The following is a 23,941-nucleotide window of genomic DNA, read 5'->3' as shown; positions in this document are numbered from 1 at the left end:
GCTGATAATGCTGAGACAGACTGACTGCACTGAGAGGGCTGGCGACCAGTCTTCTGTTAGTATGGATAGACAGATGTGACCGTTGCTATAAACGTGAGGATGTACAGGTATATTCTCTCCCGTGAACATCACCTGAACAGGGGGACAGAAAAACAACAACGAAATAAAGATTAGACACATCAACGTTCATAGTTTAAAAAGAGAGATCCATCTACTTTGCATCTGTACAACGGCCTGTTATGTTTTGACCTCTATTTTTAGGTTGGTGTGGGTGGGGGAGGGGTGTAGCTGAATTAGGAAAATCGTCGGCCGGAATGAGTTTAGATTTTCACATTAATAGCAAAAAAATAATGAGCCTTGGACTGTAAGCCTGGGCTTAGCTTACAGCAACATGAGGCTGGGGGACTAGGAGAAGAGTGCCTCACATGATGGGAGGAGAGAGAGAGAGGGAGGGGAAGAGAGAGAGGGGGAGGGTGGGGAAAGAGAGAGAGAGGGAGGGGGGAAGAGAGAGAGGGAGGGGGGGGGAAGAGAGGGGAAAGAGAGAGAGGGGAGGGGGAAAGAGAGAGAGGGGGAGGGAAAGAGAGAGAGGGGAGGGAAAGAGAGAGAGGGGAGGGGGAAGAGAGAGAGGGGAGGGGGAAAGAGAGAGAGGGGGGAAAAGAGAGAGAGGGGAGGGGGAAAAGAGAGAGAGGGGAGGGGAAAAAGAGAGAGGGAGAGAGGGGAGGGGAAAGAGAGAGAGGGGAGGGAAAGAGGAGAGAGGGAAAGAGAGAGGGGGGGGGAAAGAGAGAGAGGGGAGGGGGAAGAGAGAGGGGAGGGGTGGAAAGAGAGAGAGAGGGGAGGGGGAAAGAGAGAGGGGAAAGGAGAGAGAGTGGGAGGGGAAAAGAGAGAGTGGGAGGGGAAAGAGAGAGAGGGGGAGGGGAAAGAGAGAGAGGGGAGGGGGAAGAGGGGGGGGGAAAGAGAGAGAGGGGAGGGGAAAAGATAGAGAGGGGAGGGGGAAGAGAGAGAGGGGGAGGGAAGAGAGAGAGGGGAAAGAGAGAGGGGAGGGGGAAAGAAAGAGAGGGGAGGGGAAAGAGAGAGAGAGGGGGAGGGGGAAAGAGAGAGGAGAGGGGAGAGAGGGGAAAGAGAGAGAGTGGGAGGGAAAGAGAGAGAGGGGGAAAGAGAGAGTGGGGGAGGGGAAAGAGAGAGGGGAGGGGGAAAGAGAGAGAGGGGAGGGGAAAGAGAGAGAGGGGAGGGGGAAAGAGAGAGAGAGGGGGGGGGAAGAGAGAGAGGGGAGAGGGGAAAGAGGGAGAGAGGGGAGGGGGAAAGAGGGAGAAAAGGGGAGGGGGAAAGAGAGAGAGGGGGAGGGGGGAAGAGAGAGAGGGGGAAAAGAGAGAGAGAGAGGAGGGAAGAGAGAGAGGGGGAGAGGGGAAAAGAGAGAGAGGGGGAGGGGAAAGAGAGAGAGGGGAAAAGAGAGAGAGGGGAGAGGGAAAGAGGAGAGGGGAAAGAGAGAGAGGGGGAAAGAGAGAGAGTGGGAGGGGAAAGAGAGGGGAGGGGAAAGAGAGAGGGGGAGGGAGAGAGAGGGGAGGGGGGAAGAGAGAGAGGGGGAGGGGGAAGAGAGAGAGGGGAGGGGGAAGAGAGAGAGGGGGAGGGGGAAGAGAGAGAGGGGAGGGGGAAGAGAGAGAGGGGAGGGGGAAGAGAGAGAGGGGGAAAGAGGGAGAGGGGAGGGAAAAAGAGAGAGTGGGAGGGGGAAAGAGAGAGAGGGGGAGGGGGAAAGAGAGAGAGGGGAAAAGAGAGAGTGGGAGGGGGAAGAGAGAGAGGGGGGGAAAGAGAGAGAGTGGGAGGGGAAGAGAGAGGGGAGGGGGAAAGAGAGAGAGGGGGAGGGGGAAAGAGAGGGAGGGGAAAGAGAGAGAGGGGAGGGGGAAGAGAGAGGGGGAAAGAGAGGGGGGAGGGGGAGAGAGAGAGGGGAAAAGAGAGAGAGTAGGAGGGGAAGAGAGAGAGGGAGGGGAAGAGGAGAGGGGAAAAGAGAGAGAGTGGGAGGGGAAGAGAGAGAGAGAGAAGAGAGAGAGAGAGGAAAGAGAGGGGTAGGGGGAAAGAGAAAGAGAGGGGTAGGGGGAAAAGAGAGAGAGAGACAGAGAGAGAGGGGAAAGAAAGAGAGGGAAGGGGAGAGAGGGGGAAAGAGAGAGAGAGGGAGAAGGAGAGAGAGGGAAAAGAGAAGAGAAAGAGAGAGAGGGAGAAGGAGAGAGAGAGGGGGAAAGAGAGAGAGGGGGGGGAAGAGAGAGAGAGAGAGAGAGAGAGAGAGAGGGGGGACAGAGAGAGAGACAGAGAGACAGAGAGAGAGCTGCACACTTCTTTAGGGAGGATAACTACAGAGGAAGAGAAGACATCACAGCTCTCTCGCTGAACTCACCACCAGAGGAGAGCAGAGGCCCCTACAGTGTTACTGTACATGGTGTGCATTAAGGGAGAACTTTGTTTTCAAGTGCAGTGATGGGAAAATCTCTAGTCCTTCTCAAAAATACTTATTTTAAGAGCCACGTGTGCACACACACGGATACATCCATTCACTTACAACACTCAAACAATTACAATGAGGTGGTAGTTATCTGTGGGGTGTTGTTGTGCTGGGGGTATGAGGTGGTAGTAGTAGCCTGACTGTAGATCTAATATTCTCTCTCTATTTATAGGCCACTGATATGTAAAATAAGATTGTCACGTTAAGCTAATCCTCTCTCACCGTGGGCTTTAATACACTGGCGTAGAGAGAGACATCTAGAGAGAAAAGGACAGCTAGAGAGAGAGAGAGAGAGAGAGAGAGAGACAGCTAGAGAGAGAGACAGCTAGAGAGAAAATGACAGCTAGAGAGAGAGAGAGAGAGACAGCTAGAGAGAGAGACAGCTAGAGAGAAAATGACAGCTAGAGAGAGAGAGACAGCTAGAGAGAAAATGACAGCTAGAAAGACAGCTAGAGAGAGAGACAGCTAGAGAGAGAGAGACAGCTAGAGAGAGAGAGAGAGAGAGAGACAGCGCGAGAGAGAGCCAGCTAGAGAGAGAGAGACAGAGAGACAGCGTGAGAAAGAGAGAGAGAGACAGCTAGAGAGAAAAGGACCGCTAGAGAGACAGCACGAGAGAGAGACAGCGCGAGAGAGAGAGAGACAGGGCAAGAGAGATAGAGACAGCTAGAGAGAGAGAGAGTGGGAGAGAGAGAGCCAGCTAGAGAGAGAGAGACAGCTAGCGCGCGAGAGAGAGAGAGAGACAGCTAGAGAGAGAGAGACAGCTGTCTCCACTGTGTCCTAGGTCAGGATCCAATTATGAGCCACCAATAAATTAATATGATCCAGGGGAGTGAGTTCTAGAATAAATTAATATTAATATGATCCAGGAGAGTGAGTTCTAGAATAAATTAATATTAATATGATCCAGGGGAGTGAGTTCTAGAATAAATTAATATTAACATGATCCAGGGGAGTGAGTTCAAGAATAAATTAGTATGATCCAGGGGAATGAGTTCTAGAACAAACTAATATGATCCAGGGGAGTGAGTTCTAGAATAAACTAGTATTAATATGATCCAGGGGAGTGAGTTCTAGAATAAATTAATATTAATATGATCCAGGGGAGTGAGTTCTAGAATAAATTAACATGATCCAGGGGAGTGAGTTCTAGAATAAATTAACATGATCCAGGGGAGTGAGTTCTAGAATAAATTAACATGATCCAGGGGAGTGAGTTCTAGAATAAATTAACATGATCCAGGGGAGTGAGTTCAAGAATAAATTAACATGATCCAGGGGAGTGAGTTCTAGAATAAATTAACATGATCCAGGGGAGTGAGTTCTAGAATAAATTAACATGATCCAGGGGAGTGAGTTCTAGAATAAATTAACATGATCAAGGGGAGTGAGTTCTAGAATAAATTAACATGATCCAGGGGAGTGAGCTCTAGAATAAATGTGTATGATCCAGGAGAGTGAGTTCTAGAATAAATTAATATGATCCAGGGGAGTGAGTTCTAGAATAAATTAATATTAATATGATCCAGGAGAGTGAGTTCTAGAATAAATTAATATTAACCTCTTCCCTCTACTGAGCTCTGGAAATGCAAATGTGCTACGCTAAATGCTAATAGTATTAGTTAAAACTCAAAAGTTCATTAAAATACACATGCAGGGTATCGAATTAAAGCTACACTCGTTGTGAATCCAGGCAACAAGTCAGATTTTTAAAATGCTTTTCGGCGACAGCATGAGAAGCTATTATCTGATAGCATGCACCAATACACTACAACACAAAAGCACAGCAGGGGACGTAAACAAAATAATTAGCATTTAGCGTTACACAAACCGCACAATAAAATAGAAAACAGTCATTACCTTTCACCATCTTCTTTGTTGGCACTCCTAGATGTCCCATAAACACTATTGGGTCTTTATTTCGATTAAATCGGGCCATATAAAGCCAAGATATCGTTATATGTAGACTGTGTGATAAACGAAAAAAACAGCGATTTCACAACGTAACGTCATTTTTTTAATTCAAAAAAGTAGACGATAAACTTTCACAAAACACTTCGAAATACGTTTGTAATGCTACTTTAGGTATTAGTAAACGTTAATAAGCGATAAAAATCATCAGGAGGCGATGTAAAAATCATTAGCTGTCGTCTTGGAAAAATTTCACGAGAGAGCTCTTCAAAATGATCTGGGCGGAGACTGGAGGTAAGTGGTTCCCCTGTTTCGGTTCAACCAAGAATCAAAGATGATTCAATTCACAAGACTCTAGACAACATGGGGATGCTGTGGGAGTTGAATGCTCGGTCTTATCTAATTCGGCTCACTGTGAACAATTGCTGGAAGTGGCGCAAGGATATTTATTTCCATTTTCTGTGATCAGGTTTTCCTGCGCTTTCCGATGTAACGCACGTTATGTTATAGCCACAGTCGTGATTTAACCAGTTTTAAAAACGTCCGAGTGTTTCCTATCCACACATTCTAACCATATGAACGTACTATATTCCTGGCATGAGTAGCAGGGCGCTGAAATGTTGCACGATTTTTAACAAAATGTTCAAAAAAGTAGAGGGTAGGAGCAAGAAGTTAATATGATCCAGGGGAGTGAGTTCTAGAATAAATTAGTATTAATATGATGCAGGGGAGTGAGTTCTAGAATAAATTAATATGAATATGATCCAGGGGAGTGAGTTCTAGAATAAATTAATATTAATATGATCCAGGAGAGTGAGTTCTAGAATAAATTATCATGATCCAGGGGAGTGAGTACTAGAATAAATTAATATTCATATGATCCAGGGGAGTGGGTTGTAGAATAAATTATCATGATCCAGGGGAGTGAGTTCTAGAATAAATTAGTATGAATATGATCCAGGGGAGTGAGTTCTAGAATAAATTAATATTCATATGATCCAGGGGAGTGAGTTCTAGAATAAATTAATATGATCCAGGGGAGTGAGTTCAAGAATAAATTAGTATGATCCAGGGGAGTGAGTTCTAGAATAAATTAACATGATCCAGGGGAGTGAGTTCTAGAATAAATTAACATGATCCAGGGGAGTGAGTTCTAGAATAAATTAATATGATCCAGGGGAGTGAGTTCAAGAATAAATTAGTATGATCCAGGGGAGTGAGTTCTAGAATAAATTAACATGATCCAGGGGAGTGAGTTCTAGAATAAATTAACATGATCCAGGGGAGTGAGTTCTAGAATAAATTAATATTAATATGATCCAGGGGAGTGAGTTCTAGAATAAATTAATATGATCCAGGGGAGTGAGTTCTAGAATAAATTAATATTAATATGATCCAGGGGAGTGAGTTCTAGAATAAATTAATATGATCCAGGGGAGTGAGTTCTAGAATAAATTAATATGATCCAGGGGAGTGAGTTCTAGAATAAATTAACATGATCCAGGGGAGTGAGTTCTAGAATAAATTAACATGATCCAGGGGAGTGAGTTCTAGAATAAATTAACATGATCCAGGGGAGTGAGTTCTAGAATAAATTAATATGATCCAGGGGAGTGAGTTCAAGAATAAATTAGTATGATCCAGGGGAGTGAGTTCTAGAATAAATTAACATGATCCAGGGGAGTGAGTTCTAGAATAAATTAACATGATCCAGGGGAGTGAGTTCTAGAATAAATTAATATTAATATGATCCAGGGGAGTGAGTTCTAGAATAAATTAATATGATCCAGGGGAGTGAGTTCTATAATAAATTAATATTAATATGATCCAGGGGAGTGAGTTCTATAATAAATTAATATGATCCAGGGGAGTGAGTTCTATAATAAATTAATATGATCCAGGGGAGTGAGTTCTAGAATAAATTAACATGATCCAGGGGAGTGAGTTCTAGAATAAATTAACATGATCCATGGGAGTGAGTTTTAGAATAAATTAACATGATCCAGGGGAGTGAGTTCTAGAATAAATTAATATTAATATGATCCAGGGGAGTGAGTTCTAGAATAAATTATCATGATCCAGGGGAGTGAGTTTTAGAATAAATTAACATGATCCAGGGGAGTGAGTTCTAGAATAAATTAGTATGATCCAGGGGAGTGAGTTCTAGAATAAATTAACATGATCCAGGGGAGTGAGTTCTAGAAATAAATTAATATGATCCGGGGGAGTGAGTTCTAGAATAAATTAACATGATCCAGGGGAGTGAGTTCAAGAATACATTAATATTAATATGATCCAGGGGAGTGAGTTCTAGAATAAATTAATATTAATATGATCCAGGAGAGTGAGTTCTAGAATAAATTAATATGATCCAGGGGAGTGAGTTCTAGAATAAATTAATATGAATATGATCCAGGGGAGTGAGTTCCAGAATAAATTAATATTAATATGATCCAGGGGAGTGAGTTCTAGAATAAATTATCATGATCCAGGGGAGTGAGTTCTAGAATAAATTAATATTCATATGATCCAGGGAGTGGGTTGTAGAATAAATTATCATGATCCAGGGGAGTGAGTTCTAGAATAAATTAATATGATCCAGGGGAGTGAGTTCTAGAATAAATTAGTATGAATATGATCCAGGGGAGTGAGTTCTAGAATAAATTAATATTAATATGATCCAGGGGAGTGAGTTCTAGAATAAATTAATATTCATATGATCCAGGGGAGTGAGTTCTAGAATAAATTAATATGATCCAGGGGAGTGAGTTCAAGAATAAATTAGTATGATCCAGGGGAGTGAGTTCTAGAATAAATTAACATGATCCAGGGGAGTGAGTTCTAGAATAAATGAATATGATCCAGGGGAGTGAGTTCAAGAATAAATTAACATGATCCAGGGGAGTGAGTTCTAGAATAAATTAATATGATCCAGGGGAGTGAGTTCAAGAATAAATTAGTATGATCCAGGGGAGTGAGTTCGAGAATAAATTAACATGATCCAGGGGAGTGAGTTCTAGAATAAATTAACATGATCCAGGGGAGTGAGTTCTAGAATAAATTAATATTAATATGATCCAGGGGAGTGAGTTCTAGAATAAATTAATATGATCCAGGGGAGTGAGTTCTAGAATAAATTAATATTAATATGATCCAGGGGAGTGAGTTCTAGAATAAATTAGCATGATCCAGGGGAGTGAGTTCTAGAATAAATTAATATGATCCAGGGGAGTGAGTTCTAGAATAAATTAATATGATCCAGGGGAGTGAGTTCTAGAATAAATTAACATGATCCAGGGGAGTGAGTTCTAGAATAAATTAACATGATCCAGGGGAGTGAGTTCTAGAATAAATTAACATGATCCAGGGGAGTGAGTTCTAGAATAAATTAATATGATCCAGGGGAGTGAGTTCAAGAATAAATTAGTATGATCCAGGGGAGTGAGTTCTAGAATAAATTAACATGATCCAGGGGAGTGAGTTCTAGAATAAATTAATATGATCCAGGGGAGTGAGTTCAAGAATAAATTAACATGATCCAGGGGAGTGAGTTCTAGAATAAATTAATATGATCCAGGGGAGTGAGTTCAAGAATAAATTAGTATGATCCAGGGGAGTGAGTTCGAGAATAAATTAACATGATCCAGGGGAGTGAGTTCTAGAATAAATTAACATGATCCAGGGGAGTGAGTTCTAGAATAAATTAATATTAATATGATCCAGGGGAGTGAGTTCTAGAATAAATTAATATGATCCAGGGGAGTGAGTTCTAGAAATAAATTAATATTAATATGATCCAGGGGAGTGAGTTCTAGAATAAATTAGCATGATCCAGGGGAGTGAGTTCTAGAATAAATTAATATGATCCAGGGGAGTGAGTTCTAGAATAAATTAATATGATCCAGGGGAGTGAGTTCTAGAATAAATTAACATGATCCAGGGGAGTGAGTTCTAGAATAAATTAACATGATCCAGGGGAGTGAGTTCTAGAATAAATTAACATGATCCAGGGGAGTGAGTTCTAGAATAAATTAATATTCATATGATCCAGGGGAGTGAGTTCTAGAATAAATTAATATTAATATGATCCAGGGGAGTGAGTTCTAGAATAAATTAATATGATCCAGGGGAGTGAGATCAAGAATAAATTAGTATGATCCAGGGGAGTGAGTTCTAGAATAAATTAACATGATCCAGGGAAGTGAGTTCCAGAATAAATTAGTATGATACAGGGGAGTGAGTTCTAGAATAAATTAGTATGAATATGATCCAGGGGAGTGAGTTCTAGAATAAATTAATATGATCCAGGGGAGTGAGTTCAATAATAAATTAACATGATCCAGGGGAGTGAGTTCAAGAATACATTAACATGATCCAGGGGAGTGAGTTCTAGAATAAATTAACATGACCCAGGGGAGTGAGTTCTAGAATAAATTAACATGATCCAGGGGAGTGAGTTCTAGAATAAATTAACATGATCCAGGGGAGTGAGTTCTAGAATAAATTAATATGATCCAGGGGAGTGAGTTCTAGAATAAATTAACATGATCCAGGGGAGTGAGTTCTAGAATAAATTAACATGATCCAGGGGAGTGAGTTCTAGAATAAATTAACATGATCCAGGGGAGTGAGTTCTAGAATAAATTAATATTCATATGATCCAGGGGAGTGAGTTCTAGAATAAATTAATATTAATATGATCCAGGGGAGTGAGTTCTAGAATAAATTAATATGATCCAGGGGAGTGAGTTCAAGAATAAATTAGTATGATCCAGGGGAGTGAGTTCTAGAATAAATTAACATGATCCAGGGAAGTGAGTTCCAGAATAAATTAGTATGATACAGGGGAGTGAGTTCTAGAATAAATTAGTATGAATATGATCCAGGGGAGTGAGTTCTAGAATAATTTAATATGATCCAGGGGAGTGAGTTCAAGAATAAATTAACATGATCCAGGGGAGTGAGTTCTAGAATAAATGAACATAACACAGGGGAGTGAGGTCTAGAATAAATTAATATTAATATGATCCAGGGGAGTGAGTTCTATAATAAATTAATATTAATATGATCCAGGGGAGTGAGTTCTAGAATAAATTAGTGTTAATATGATCCAGGGGAGTGAGTTCTAGAATAAATTAGTATTAATATGATCCAGGGGAGTGAGTTCTAGAATAAATGAACATGACCCAGGGGAGAGCACATGACCCAGGAGAGAGGACATGACCCAGGGGAGAGGACATGACCCAGGAGAGAGGACATGACCCAGGAGAGAGGACATGACCCAGGAGAGAGGACATGACCCAGGGCAGAGGACATGACCCAGGAGAGAAGACATGACCCAGGGGAGAAGACATGACCCAGGGGAGAAGACATGACCCAGGGGAGAAGACATGACCCAGGGGAGAAGACATGACCCAGGGGAGAGGACATGACCCAGGAGAGAGGACATGACCCAGGAGAGAGGACATGACCCAGGAGAGAGGACATGACCCAGGAGAGAGGACATGACCCAGGGCAGAGTACACTAAAAGGTGGAAAACCATGTAAAGGATGTTGCTCCACATGAAAGTACGGTACTGTGTCAAAATGAAATCACAAACACTATACCTGCTTGATGCCTACTCATGACTGTAAGCTTCTTTGGATAAAATAATCTGCTAAATGGCATATAATATTATAATATAGAAAACATCGAACCTCTACGTGCACTGACCTCAAGTAAGTTTACTATTTGCTAGGCTATGTTTACAGCACCCTCTCTACCTTACAGAATGATATCCACCCTCTTCATCAGACTGGAAGCCTCTCTACCCTACAGAATGATATCCACCCTCTTCATCAGACTGGAACCCTCTCTACCTTACAGAATGATATCCACCCTCTTCATCAGACTGGAACCCTCTCTACCCTACAGAATGATATCCACCCTCTTCATCAGACTGGAACCCTCTCTACCTTACAGAATGATATCCACCCTCTTCATCAAACTGGAACCCTCTCTACCTTACAGAATGATATCCACCCTCTTCATTAGACTGGAACCCTCTCTACCTTACAGAATGATATCCACCCTCTTCATCAGACCAGTAGACTGGAACCCTCTCTACCTTACAGAAATATCCACCCTCTTCATCAGACCAGTAGACTTGAACCCTCTCGACCTTACAGAATGATATCCACCCTCTTCATCAGACCAGTAGACTGGAACCCTCTCTACATTACAGAATGATATCCACCCTCTTCATCAGACCAGTAGACTGGAACCCTCTCTACATTACAGAATGATATCCACCCTCTTCATCAGACCAGTAGACTGGAACCCTCTCTACTCAGCCAAATTACCTGTTACTAAGCAACATACCCACTAAGGCAAATTACCTGTTACTAAGCAACATACCCACTCAGCCAAATTACCTGTTACTAAGCAACATACCCACTCAGCCAAATTACCTGTTACTGAGCAACATACCCACTCAGCCAAATGACCTGTTACTAAGCAACATACCCACTCAGCCAAATGACCTGTTACTAAGCAACATACCCACTCAGCCAAATTACCTGTTACTAAGCAACATACCCACTCAGCCAGCCTACTGACAGAGCATGGATCTTGTGTCATTGAGTGTCCTAGCTAACTGATTCAACAGAAATATACATGACTATTTATTAATGAGGAAGCGCTAGGCTAGCTAGCTACTTACCTGAGGTGAATCGAAAGGATACCGACTACTGAATTTGAAAAGCAGCTGAAATTTCTCTCCTTCGTAGAGCGTACCCGTGGCTCCTTCCATATCTACAATCCACCTGGATGAAAAAGGTAGAAGATATTAATATATTCAAATATATACACAAACACACACAGTACTAGTCAAAAGGTTTGGACACACCTGGATTGGGACTACCAGCTCTCTGTAACCTAGAGGGCAACCAGCGGGTCCATCTACCCTATACCATGTTGAGAGAAGCCTAGTGTGTGCAAAGCTGTCATCAAGGCAAAGGGTGGCTACTTGGAAGAACCTCAAATAAAATATATTTTGATTCGTTTAACACTTTCTTTGGTTACTCATCCCACACCCCATTTAGGCCCCCTCAGATCAGACCTATGCCCCTTCCTGCCCCCCCCCCCACTCTCGCAAAGAGGGCCTCGACATGAAAGTCACACACATACGCCCAGGCCGTGAGCAGGCAAACAGGCCCAAGCCCCACTCTTACACTCGCCCAAGCCAATGGCATGTACCAGATGCGCAGCAGGCTCTGCTCACACTTACTGGCTTGAGGCCAAACCACAAGACTAACAACATTGGACACTTTATGGAACACAAAGCCTTCATGGTCTCATCCTAGAATATCCAAGGCCTGAGATCATCTGCCTTTGGCCTAAAGAGCAGGACCCTGGACTTCACCAAAGAACTCAGAAATACTGACATTGTCATCCTACAAGAAACCTAGTATAGAGGAGACGGACCCACTGGTTGTCCTCTAGGTTACAGAGAGCTGGTAGTCCCATCCACCACACTACCAGGTGTGAAACATGGTATAGAGGAGATGGACCCACTGGTTGCCCTCTAGGTTACAGAGAGCTGGTAGTCCCATCCACCACGCTACCAGGTGGGTGGTATAGAGAAGATGGACCCACTGGTTGTCCTCTAGGTTACAGAGAGCTGGTAGTCCCATCCACCACACTACCAGGTGGGTGGTATAGAGGAGATGGACCCACTGGTTTCCCTCCAGGTTACCAAGAGCTGGTAGTCCCATCCACCACACTACCAGGTGGGTGGTATAGAGGAGATGGACCCACTGGTTGTCCTCTAGGTTACAGAGAGCTGGTAGTCCCATCCACCACACTACCAGGTGTGAAACAGGGTATAGAGGAGATGGACCCACTGGTTGCCCTCTAGGTTACAGAGAGCTGGCAGTCCCATCCACCACACTACCAGGTGTGAAACAGGGTATAGAGGAGATGGACCCACTGGTTGCCCTCTAGGTTACAGAGAGCTGGTTGTCCCATCCACCACACTACCAGGTGGGTGGTATAGAGGAGATGGACCCACTGGTTGCCATCTAGGTTACAGAGAGCTGGTAGTCCCATCCACCACACTACCAGGTGTGAAACAGGGTATAGAGGAGATGGACCCACTGGTTGCCCTCTAGGTTACAGAGAGCTGGTAGTCCCATCCACCACACTACCAGGTGGGTGGTATAGAGGAGATGGACCCACTGGTTGCCCTCTAGGTTACAGAGAGCTGGTTGTCCCATCCACCACACTACCAGGTGGGTGGTATAGAGGAGATGGACCCACTGGTTGCCATCTAGGTTACAGAGAGCTGGTAGTCCCATCCACCACACTACCAGGTGTGAAACAGGGTATAGAGGAGATGGACCCACTGGTTGCCGTCTAGGTTACAGAGAGCTGGTAGTCCCATCCACCACACTACCAGGTGGGTGGTATAGAGGAGATGGACCCACTGGTTGTCCTCTAGGTTACAGAGAGCTGGCAGTCCCATCCACCACACTACCAGATGTGAAACAGGGAAGAGACTCAGGGGGTATGCAGATTTGGTATAGAGCAGACCTAACTCACTCCATTAAATTAATTACATTTTGGCTAGAAATTCAAAATGAAATTCTCTCAACAGAGAAAAATGTCCTCCTGTGTGCTACCTACATCCCCTCACTAGAATCCCCATACTTTAATGAAGACAGCTTCTCCATCCAACTCCTGCAGCTCTGTCAGACGCTGGGTATGTACAAAGGAACTGAATAATATTAAGACATTCACAGATGGAAGGAAAGTAGTGTGGAAACCTACCAAAAAACAATTAGGGAACAATGAATTCAATCCCTTCTAGACAACTTCCTGGGTAAAATGTTTCACTGTAATAGTGAAGGCGTGAACTTAGCAGTAGAAAATCTAAAACATACATTTGACCTCTCAGCTTCCCTATCATATCTAAAACAGTATATTTGACCTCTCAGCTTCCCTATCATATCTAAAACAGTATATTTGACCTCTCAGCTTCCCTATCATATCTAAACAGTATATTTGACCTCTCAGCTTCCCTATCATATCTAAACAGTACATTTGACCTCTCAGCTTGCCTATCATATCTAAACAGTATATTTGACCTCTCAGCTTCCCTTATCATATCTAAACAGTACATTTGACCTCTCAGCTTCCCTATCATATCTAAACAGTATATTTGACCTCTCAGCTTCCCTATCAAATCTAAACAGTACATTTGACCTCTCAGCTTCCCTATCATATCTAAACAGTACATTTGACCTCTCAGCTTCCCTATCAAATCTAAACAGTACATTTGACCTCTCAGCTTCCCTATCATATCTAAAACAGTATATTTGACCTCTCAGCTTCCCTATCATATCTAAACAGTATATTTGACCTCTCAGCTTCCCTATCATATCTAAACAGTATATTTGACCTCTCAGCTTCCCTATCATATCTAAAACAGTATATTTGACCTCTCAGCTTCCCTATCAAATCTAAACAGTATATTTGACCTCTCAGCTTCCCTATCATATCTAAAACAGTATATTTGACCTCTCAGCTTCCCTATCAAATCTAAACAGTATATTTGACCTCTCAGCTTCCCTACCAAATCTAAACAGTATATTTGACCTCTCAGCTTCCCTATCATATCTAAACAGTATATTTGACCTCTCAGCTTCCCTATCAAATCCAAACAGTACATTTGACCTCTCAGCTTCCCTATCATATCTAAACAGTACATTTGACCTCTCAGCTTCCCTATCATATCTAAACAGTATATTTGACCTCTCAGCTTCCCTATCATATCTAAACAGTATATTTGACCTCTCAGCTTCCCTATCATATCTAAAACAGTATATTTGACCTCTCAGCTTCCCTATCATATCTAAACAGTATATTTGACCTCTCAGCTTCCCTATCAAATCTAAACAGTATATTTGACCTCTCAGCTTGCCTATCATATCTAAACAGTATATTTGACCTCTCAGCTTGCCTATCATATCTAAACAGTATATTTGACCTCTCAGCTTGCCTATCATATCTAAAACAGTATATTTGACCTCTCAGCTTCCCTATCATATCTAAAACAGTATATTTGACCTCTCAGCTTCCCTATCATATCTAAACAGTACATTTGACCTCTCAGCTTCCCTATCAAATCTAAACAGTACATTTGACCTCTCAGCTTCCCTATCAAATCTAAACAGTACATTTGACCTCTCAGCTTCCCTATCATATCTAAAACAGTATATTTGACCTCTCAGCTTCCCTATCAAATCTAAACAGTATATTTGACCTCTCAGCTTCCCTATCATATCTAAACAGTATATTTGACCTCTCAGCCTCCCTATCAAATCTAAACAGTATATTTGACCTCTCAGCCTCCCTATCATATCTAAACAGTATATTTGACCTCTCTCTCTCTCATGTTAATTAAAAATAAAAAACTTTAGACTCATTTGGCATGAGGGCTATACAAATTGATGGAAAGTGGTTGGGGGAAAAAATATTTGACATTATAAAAATCCATGTACATGTACACAAAAAGCACCAAAAAAACACACTTCTTCACACAGTGCCGTGGCGTGAGACAGGGACGCAGTGTAAGACCAAACCTCTTCAAAGTGGGGTACAGTACCAGTCAAAAGTTTAAACACCTACTCATTCAAAGGTTTTTCTTAATTTTTACTATTTTCTACATTGTAGAATGATAGTGAAGACATCACAACTATAAAATAACAAACACATATGGAATCATGTAGTAACCAAAACAGTGGTAAGCTACTCAAAATATATGTTTTATTTTGAGATTCTTCAAAGTAGACAACCTTTGCCTTGATGACAGCTTTGCTATATGAACGAATTGGTGAGGGTACTAGAACAGTCTGCAGCACCCGGCCTCACCCGACTAGAATATGAAGTCAAATGTCTCCTGTTTGCTGATGATCTGGTGCTTCTCTCCCCAACCAAGGAGGGCCTACAGCAGCACCTAGATCTTCTGCACAGATTCTGCCAGACCTGGGCCCTGACAGACCTGGGCCCTGTCAGACCTGGGCCCTGACAGTAAATCTCAGTAAGACCAAAATAATAGTGTTCCAAAAAAGTTCTAGGTGCCAGGACAACAAATACAAAATTCCATCTAGACACCGTTGCCCTAGAGCACACAAAAAAACGTACCTCGGCCTAAACATCAGCACCACAGGTAACTTCCACAAAGCTGTGAACGATCTGAGAGACAAGGCAAGAAGGGCATTCTATGCCATCAAAAGGAACATAAAATTCAACATACCAATTAGGATCTGGCTAAAAATACTTGAATCAGTCATAGAACCCATTGCCCTTTATGGTTGTGAGGTCTGGGGTCCGCTCACCAACCAAGACTTCACAAAATGGGACAAACACCAAATTGAGACTCTGCATGCAGAATTCTGCAAAAATATCCTGTGTTCATGTAAAACACCAAATAATGCAGCAGAATTATGCTGTCACACCCTGATCTTAGTATTCTTTGTTTTCTTTATTATTTTGGTTAGGTCAGGGTGTGACATGGGTGATGTATGTGTTTTTGTTCCTGTCTAGGTATTTGTATGTCTATGGTTGCCTAGATTGGTTCTCAATTAGAGGCAGCTGTTTATCGTTGTCTCTGATTGGGAACCATATTTAGGCAGCCATATTCCATGGGTTATTGTCTATGTTTAGTTGTCTGTGTCAGCACTATTATTGTACAGCTTCACGTTCGTTTTGTTGTTTTTGTTCGTTCAGTCTTCCGTCATTAAAAGAAGATGTTTTCAAATCACGCTGCGCCTTGGTCTCATCGCTATAACGAACGTGACAAAGGCCGATACCCGATAATTATCAAAATCCAGAAAATAGCCGTTGAATTCTACAACCACCTAAAAGGAAGCGATTCCATAACAATGCAATCACCTACAGAGAAACTAACCTGGAGAAGAGCCCCCTAAGCAAGCTGGTCCTGGGGCTCTGTTCACAAACACAAACAGACCCACAGCGCCCCTGGACAGCAACACATTTAGACCCAACCAAATCATGAGAAAACAAAAAGATAATTACTTGACACATTGGAAAGAATTTACAAAAAAACTGAACAAACTAGAATGCTATTTGGCCCTACACAGAGAGTACACAGCGGCAGAATACCTGACCAATGTGACTGACCCAATCTTAAGGAAAGCTTTGACTATGTATAGACTCAGTGAGCATAGCCTTGCTATTGAGAAAGGCCGCCGTAGGCAGACCTGGCTCTCAAGAGAAGACAGGCTATGTGCTCACTGCCCACAAAATGAGGTGGAAACTGAGCTGCACTTCCTAACCTCCTGCCCAATGTATGACCATATTAGAGAGACATATTTCCCTCAGATTACACAGATCCACAAAGAATTTGAAAACAAGTCCAATTATGAGAAACTCCCATATCTACTGGGTGAAATACCACAGTGTGCCATCACAGCAGCAATATTTGTGACCTGTTGCCACAACAAACACCATTGTATATACAACCCATATTTATGTTAATTTATTTCCCCTTTTGTACCTTTAACTATTTGCCCCTAATATGACATTTGAAATGTATTTATTCTTTTGGAACTTTTGTGAGTTTTACTGTTACTTTTTATTGTTCTTTTCACTTTCGTTTATTATCTATTTCACTAGCTTTGGCAATGTAAACATGTTCCACATGCCAATAAAGCCCCTTGAATTGAGGAGGAAAGAGAGCGAGAGCGAGAGAGACAGAGAGACACAGACACAGACAGAGACAGAGAGACGAGACAGACAGAGAGACAGACAGACAGACAGAGAGACAGAGAGACAGACAGAGAGACAGAGAGAGACAGACAGAGAGACAGACGGAGAGAGCGAGACAGACAGAGAGACAGACAGAGAGACACAGACACAGACAGAGAGAGCGAGACAGACAGAGACAGACAGAGACAGACAGACAGACGCAGAGAGACAGAAGCTTATCTAGTGGGAGTAGCAAACACACACATTTGAGAGAGAGAGAGAGACAGACAGACAGACAGAGACGCAGAGAGACAGAAGCTTATCTAGTGGGAGTAGCAAACACACACATTTGAGAGAGAGAGAGAGACAGAGAGACAGACAGACAGACAGACAGAGAGACAGAGAGACAGAGACAGACAGAGACGGAGAGAGACAGAAGCTTATCTAGTGGGAGTAGCAAACACACACATTTGAGAGAGAGAGAGAGAGACAGAGAGACAGACAGACAGACAGAGAGACAGAGACAGACAGAGACAGACAAGAGACGGAGAGAGACAGAAGCTTATCTAGTGGGAGTAGCAAACACACACATTTGAAACTTTCGGCCGACTGTCAGACCAGGCCTCTTGAGGAGCTGTTTTAATGGTTCAGGCCTCTTAGTTCCAGTGAAGGTGACTGCCGGGCCTAATGACCTTTATTTAACCACCAATTGGAAAGGTGACTACGAGCCGGGCCTAATGACCTTTATTTAACCACCAATTGGAAAGGTGACTGCGAGCCGGGCCTAATGACCCAACGTCAGCGCCCGACCTCACTAACGCTCGTGGCTGAATGGAAACAAGTCCCCGCAGCAACGTTCCAACATCTAGTGGAAAGCCTTCTCAGAAGAGTGGAGGCTGTTATAGCAGCAATGTTTCAACATCTAGTGGAAAGCCTTCCCAGAAGAGTGGAGGCTGTTATAGCAGCAATGTTCCAACATCTAGTGGAAAGCCTTCCCAGAAGAGTGGAGGCTGTTATAGCAGCAATGTTCCAACATCTAGTGGAAAGCCTTCCCAGAAGAGTGGAGGCTGTTATAGCAGCAATGTTCCGACATCTAGTGGAAAGTCTTCCCAGAAGAGTGGAGGCTGTTATAGCAGCAATGTTCCAACATCTAGTGGAAAGTCTTCCCAGAAGAGAGGAGGCTGTTATAGCAGCAATGTTCCAACATCTAGTGGAAAGTCTTCCCAGAAGAGTGGAGGCTGTTATAGCAGCAACGTTCCAACATCTAGTGGAAAGCCTTCCCAGAAGAGTGGGGACCAACCAAAGGGGGGACCAACTCCTTATGAACGTCGATGACCGTTTTATTCCAAAATAATAATACTTTTGGTCATGTAGAATAAGTTTACATTACCAAAGCAAGTACATTTTTTATTTTTTTCTACCATTATTTAACCAGGCAAGTCAGTTAAGAACAAATTCTTATTTTCAATGACGGCCTAGGAACAGTGGGTTAAACCTTTCGGTTATTAGTCCAACGCTCTAACCACTAGGCTACGCTGCCGCCCCTCCACTCTAACCACTAGGCTACCCTGCCGCCCCTCCACTCTAACCACTAGGCTACCCTGCCGCCCCTCCACTCTAACCACTAGGCTACCCTGCCGCCCCTCCACTCTAACCACTAGGCTACCCCTGCCGCCCCTCCACTCTAACCACTAGGCTACCCTGCCGCCCTCCACTCTAACCACTAGGCTACCCTGCCGCCCCTCCACTCTAACCACTAGGCTACCCTGCCGCCCCTCCACTCTAACCACTAGGCTACCCTGCCGCCCCTCCACTCTAACCACTAGGCTACCCTGCCGCCCCTCCCTCTAACCACTAGGCTACCCTGCCGCCCCTCCACTCTAACCACTAGGCTACCCTGCCGCCCCTCCACTCTAACCACTAGGCTACCCTGCCGCCCCTCCACTCTAACCACTAGGCTACCCTGCCGCCCCTCCACTCTAACCACTAGGCTACCCTGCCGCCCCTCCACTCTAACCACTAGGCTACCCTGCCGCCCTCCACTCTAACCACTAGGCTACCCTGCCCCCTCCACTCTAACCACTAGGCTACCCTGCCGCCCCTCCACTCTAACCACTAGGCTACCCTGCCGCCCCTCCCCCTCCACTCTAACCACTAGGCTGCCCTGCCGCCCCTCCACTCTAACCACTAGGCTACCCTGCCGCCCCTCCACTCTAACCACTAGGCTCCGCCCCTCCACTCTAACCACTAGGCTACCCTGCCAGCCCCCGCCCCTCCACTCTAACCACTAGGCTACCCTGCCGCCCCTCCACTCTAACCACTAGGCTACCCTGCCGCCCCTCCCTCTAACCACTAGGCTACCCTGCCGCCCCTCCACTCTAACCACTAGGCTACCCTGCCGCCCCTCCACTCTAACCACTAGGCTACCCTGCCGCCCCTCCACTCTAACCACTAGGCTACCCTGCCGCCCCTCCACTCTAACCACTAGGCTACCCTGCCACCCCATTTACTACAACAAAATGTACAGTAAACATGGCGCTCAAAAGTTTCAAAAGGATAAAGACATTTCAAATGTTATATTATCAGCTATTAACATAGCTTTGTGTTCACAGGAACGTTGTTATTCGCTATGGTAACGCTACATCGATAACATGGAAACAATATGGCGGCCATAGAAAGGGGAAGCAACACTGTTGGACTAGTGTTGCACGGTATCCCGAAACCTCAGTACTTTTTTCCTTAGTACTAGAACATGAAAAACAGCTCTGTTCTTCTAGAAGTCATGTTACTTTCAGTGCTTCTGTCTAAATGTGTCTCACATTATACGTGGATTAAGAGGATCAGGTCTGTCAGGTCATTTATCTGAATTCTCAGTCGTAACCTAGCCAGGCTACTTCAGCCTGCAGCTGACACAGCGAGCCAAATTTTGAGAAGCAAGCGAGAGAGTAAATGTAGACAGCAAGGCTTCTAATGAAAACATACCTCCATCTTGTTGACAAAATTGGCTCCAGAAGCAAACTATGGGAATACTTCTGGTTCCAAGCAGAGGGAGGTTTAGTTCCAAAAGAAGACGTGAAAAAAACAAACTACTTTACACATGACATTTGCAATGTTACATTATACTACTGGCAAATAAATTTGAATAATTTTTGAGTGGGGCAGGTTAAACTAGGTTAATATGGGGGGGTTAGGGTTAAACTAGGTTAATATAGGGGGGTTAGGGTTAAACTAGGTTAATATGGGGGGGGGGGTAGGGTTAAACTAGGTTAATATGGGGGGGGGGTTAGGGTTAAACTAGGTTACTATGGGGGGGGGGGGTTAAACTAGGTTAATATGGGGGGGGTTAGGGTTAAACTAGGTTAATATGGGGGGGTTAGGGTTAAACTAGGTTGGGGGGGGGGGGGGGGTTAGGGTTAAACTAGGTTAATATAGGGGGTTAGGGTTAAACTAGGTTAATATGGGGGGGGGTAGGGTTAAACTAGGTTAATATGGGGGTTAGGGGTTAAACTAGGTTAATATGGGGGGGGGGTTAGGGTTAAACTAGGTTAATATGGGGGGTAGGGTTAAACTAGGTTAATATGGGGGGGGTTAGGGTTAAACTAGGTTAATATGGGGGGGGGGTTAGGGTTAAACTAGGTTAATATGGGGGGGGTTAAACTAGGTTAATATGGGGGGGGTTAGGGTTAAACTAGGTTAATATGGGGGGGGGGTTAGGGTTAAACTAGGTTAATATGGGGGGGGTAGGGTTAAACTAGGTTAATATGGGGGGGGGTAGGGTTAAACTAGGTTAATATGGGGGGGGGTAGGGTTAAACTAGGTTAATATGGGGGGTAGGGTTAAACTAGGTTAATATGGGGGGTAGGGTTAAACTAGGTTAATATGGGGGGGGGTTAGGGTTAAACTAGGTTAATATGGGGGGGGGGTTAGGGTTACACTAGGTTAATATGGGGGGGGTTTAGGGTTAAACTAGGTTAATATGGGGGGTTAGGGTTAAACTAGGTTAATATGGGGGGTTAGGGTTAAACTAGGTTAATATGGGGGGGGTTAGGGTTAAACTAGGTTAATATGGGGGGGTAGGGTTAAACTAGGTTAATATGGGGGGGGGTTAGGGTTAAACTAGGTTAATATGGGGGGGTTAGGGTTAAACTAGGTTAATATGGGGGGGGTTAGGGTTAAACTAGGTTAATATGGGGGGTTAGGGTTAAACTAGGTTAATATGGGGGGGTTAGGGTTAAACTAGGTTAATATGGGGGGTAGGGTTAAACTAGGTTAATATAGGGGGGGTAGGGTTAAACTAGGTTAATATGGGGGGGGGTTAGGGTTAAACTAGGTTAATATGGGGGGGGTTAAACTAGGTTAATATGGGGGGTAGGGTTAAACTAGGTTAATATGGGGGGTTAGGGTTAAACTAGGTTAATATGGGGGGTTAGGGTTAAACTAGGTTAATATGGGGGGGTTAGGGGGGGGTTAGGGTTAAACTAGGTTAATATGGGGGGGGGTTAGGGTTAAACTAGGTTAATATGGGGGGGTAGGGTTAAACTAGGTTAATATGGGGGGGGGTTAGGGTTAAACTAGGTTAATATGGGGGGTCAGGATAAACTAGTTTAATACAGGGGGGTCAGGATAAACTAGGTTTAAACAGGGGGTCAGGATAAACTAGTTTAATACAGGGGGGTCAGGATAAACTAGTTTAATACAGGGGTCAGGATAAACTAGTTTAATACAGGGGGGTCAGGATAAACTAGTTTAATACAGGGGGTCAGGATAAACTAGTTTAATACAGGGGGTCAGGATAAACTAGTTTAATACAGGGGGGCAGGATAAACTAGTTTAATACGGGGGTCAGGATAAACTAGTTTAATACAGGGGGGTCAGGATAAACTAGTTTTACAGGGGGTCAGGATAAACTAGTTTAATACAGGGGGTCAGGATAAACTAGTTTAATACAGGGGGTCAGGATAAACTAGTTTAATACAGGGGGTCAGGATAAACTAGTTTAATACAGGGGTCAGGATAAACTAGTTTAATACAGGGGGGTCAGGATAAACTAGTTTAATACAGGGGGTCAGGATAAACTAGTTTAATACAGGGGGGTCAGGATAAACTAGTTTATATACAGGGGGGTCAGGATAAACTAGTTTAATACAGGGGTCAGGATAAACTAGTTTAATACAGGGGGTCAGGATAAACTAGTTTAATACAGGGGGGTCAGGATAAACTAGTTTAATACAGGGGGGTCAGGATAAACTAGTTTAATAGGGGGTCAGGATAAACTAGTTTAATACAGGGGGGGTCAGGATAAACTAGTTTAATACAGGGGGGTCAGGATAAACTAGTTTAAAACAGGATAAACTAGTTTTAAGTTTATCAGGATAAACTAGGGGGGTCAGGATAAACTAGTTTAATACAGGGGGTCAGGATAAACTAGTTTAATACAGGGGGGTCAGGATAAACTAGTTTAATACAGGGGTCAGGATAAACTAGTTTAATACAGGGGTCAGGATAAACTAGTTTAATACAGGGGGTCAGGATAAACTAGTTTAGGTCAGGATAAACTAGTTAATACAGGGGGGTCAGGATAAAAGTTTAGGTTAAACTAGTTTAATACAGGGGGTCAGGATAAACTAGTTTAATATAGGGGTCAGGATAAACTAGTTTAATACAGGGGGTCAGGATAAACTAGTTTAATACAGGGGGGTCAGGATAAACTAGTTTAATACAGGGGGTCAGGATAAACTAGTTTAATACAGGGGGTCAGGATAAACTAGTTTAATACAGGGGGGTCAGGATAAACTAGTTTAATACAGGGGGTCAGGATAAACTAGTTTAATACAGGGGGTCAGGATAAACTAGTTTAATATAGGGGTCAGGATAAACTAGTTTAATACAGGGGGGTCAGGAAAAACTAGTTTAATACAGGGGTCAGGATAAACTAGTTTAATACAGGGGGGTCAGGATAAACTAGTTTAATACAGGGGGTCAGGATAAACTAGTTTAATACAGGGGGTCAGGATAAACTAGTTTAATACAGGGGGTCAGGATAAACTAGTTTAATAGGGGGGTCAGGATAAACTAGGGGGTCAGGATAAACTAGTTTAATACAGGGGGTCAGGATAAACTAGTTTAATACAGGGGGTCAGGATAAACTAGTTTAATACAGGATAAACTAGTTTAATACAGGGGGTCAGGATAAACTAGTTTAATACAGGGGGTCAGGATAAACTAGTTTAATACAGGGGTCAGGGGATAAACTAGTCAGGATAAACTAGTTTAATACAGGGGGTCAGGATAAACTAGTTTAATAAACAGGGGAGTCAGGATAAACTAGTTTAATACAGGGGGGTCAGGATAAACTAGTTTAATACAGGGGGTCAGGATAAACTAGTTTAATACAGGGGGTCAGGATAAACTAGTTTAATACAGGGGGTCAGGATAAACTAGTTTAATACAGGGGGGTCAGGATAAACTAGTTTAATACAGGGGGTCAGGATAAACTAGTTTAATACAGGGGGTCAGGATAAACTAGTTTAATACAGGGGGTCAGGATAAACTAGTTTAATACAGGGGTCAGGATAAACTAGTTTAATACAGGGGGTCAGGATAAACAGTTTAATACAGGGGGTCAGGATAAACTAGTTTAATACAGGGGGTCAGGATAAACTAGATTAATACAGGGGGTCAGGATAAACTAGTTTAATACAGGGGGTCAGGATAAACTAGTTTAATACAGGGGGGTCAGGATAAACTAGTTTAATACAGGGGGGTCAGGATAAACTAGTTTAATACAGGGGGAG

The 23,941-nt window shown here is 43.4% G+C and overlaps 1 protein-coding gene across 1 annotated transcript in view; it reads right to left on the bottom strand.

The window, feature by feature from the left end:
* Positions 1 to 23,941, bottom strand: part of LOC135572157 (probable ubiquitin-conjugating enzyme E2 W-B) — a 43,154-nt gene that overhangs the window by 10,729 nt on the left and 8,484 nt on the right. Inside the window, exons 3-4 of the mRNA XM_065019228.1 lie at positions 11,098 to 11,200; positions 1 to 132 (exon numbers count right to left, since the gene is read on the bottom strand). The exon at positions 1 to 132 is cut by the window's left edge and continues 24 nt beyond it. Of these exons, the coding sequence (XP_064875300.1) occupies positions 1 to 132; positions 11,098 to 11,200 (235 nt within the window). The remainder of the gene's footprint in view (positions 133 to 11,097; positions 11,201 to 23,941) is intronic.

The sequence above is a fragment of the Oncorhynchus nerka genome, linkage group LG6 (genome assembly GCF_034236695.1).
Source record: "Oncorhynchus nerka isolate Pitt River linkage group LG6, Oner_Uvic_2.0, whole genome shotgun sequence".
Taxonomy (NCBI): domain Eukaryota; kingdom Metazoa; phylum Chordata; class Actinopteri; order Salmoniformes; family Salmonidae; genus Oncorhynchus; species Oncorhynchus nerka.
This window is presented reverse-complemented; position numbering and strand designations above follow the sequence as displayed.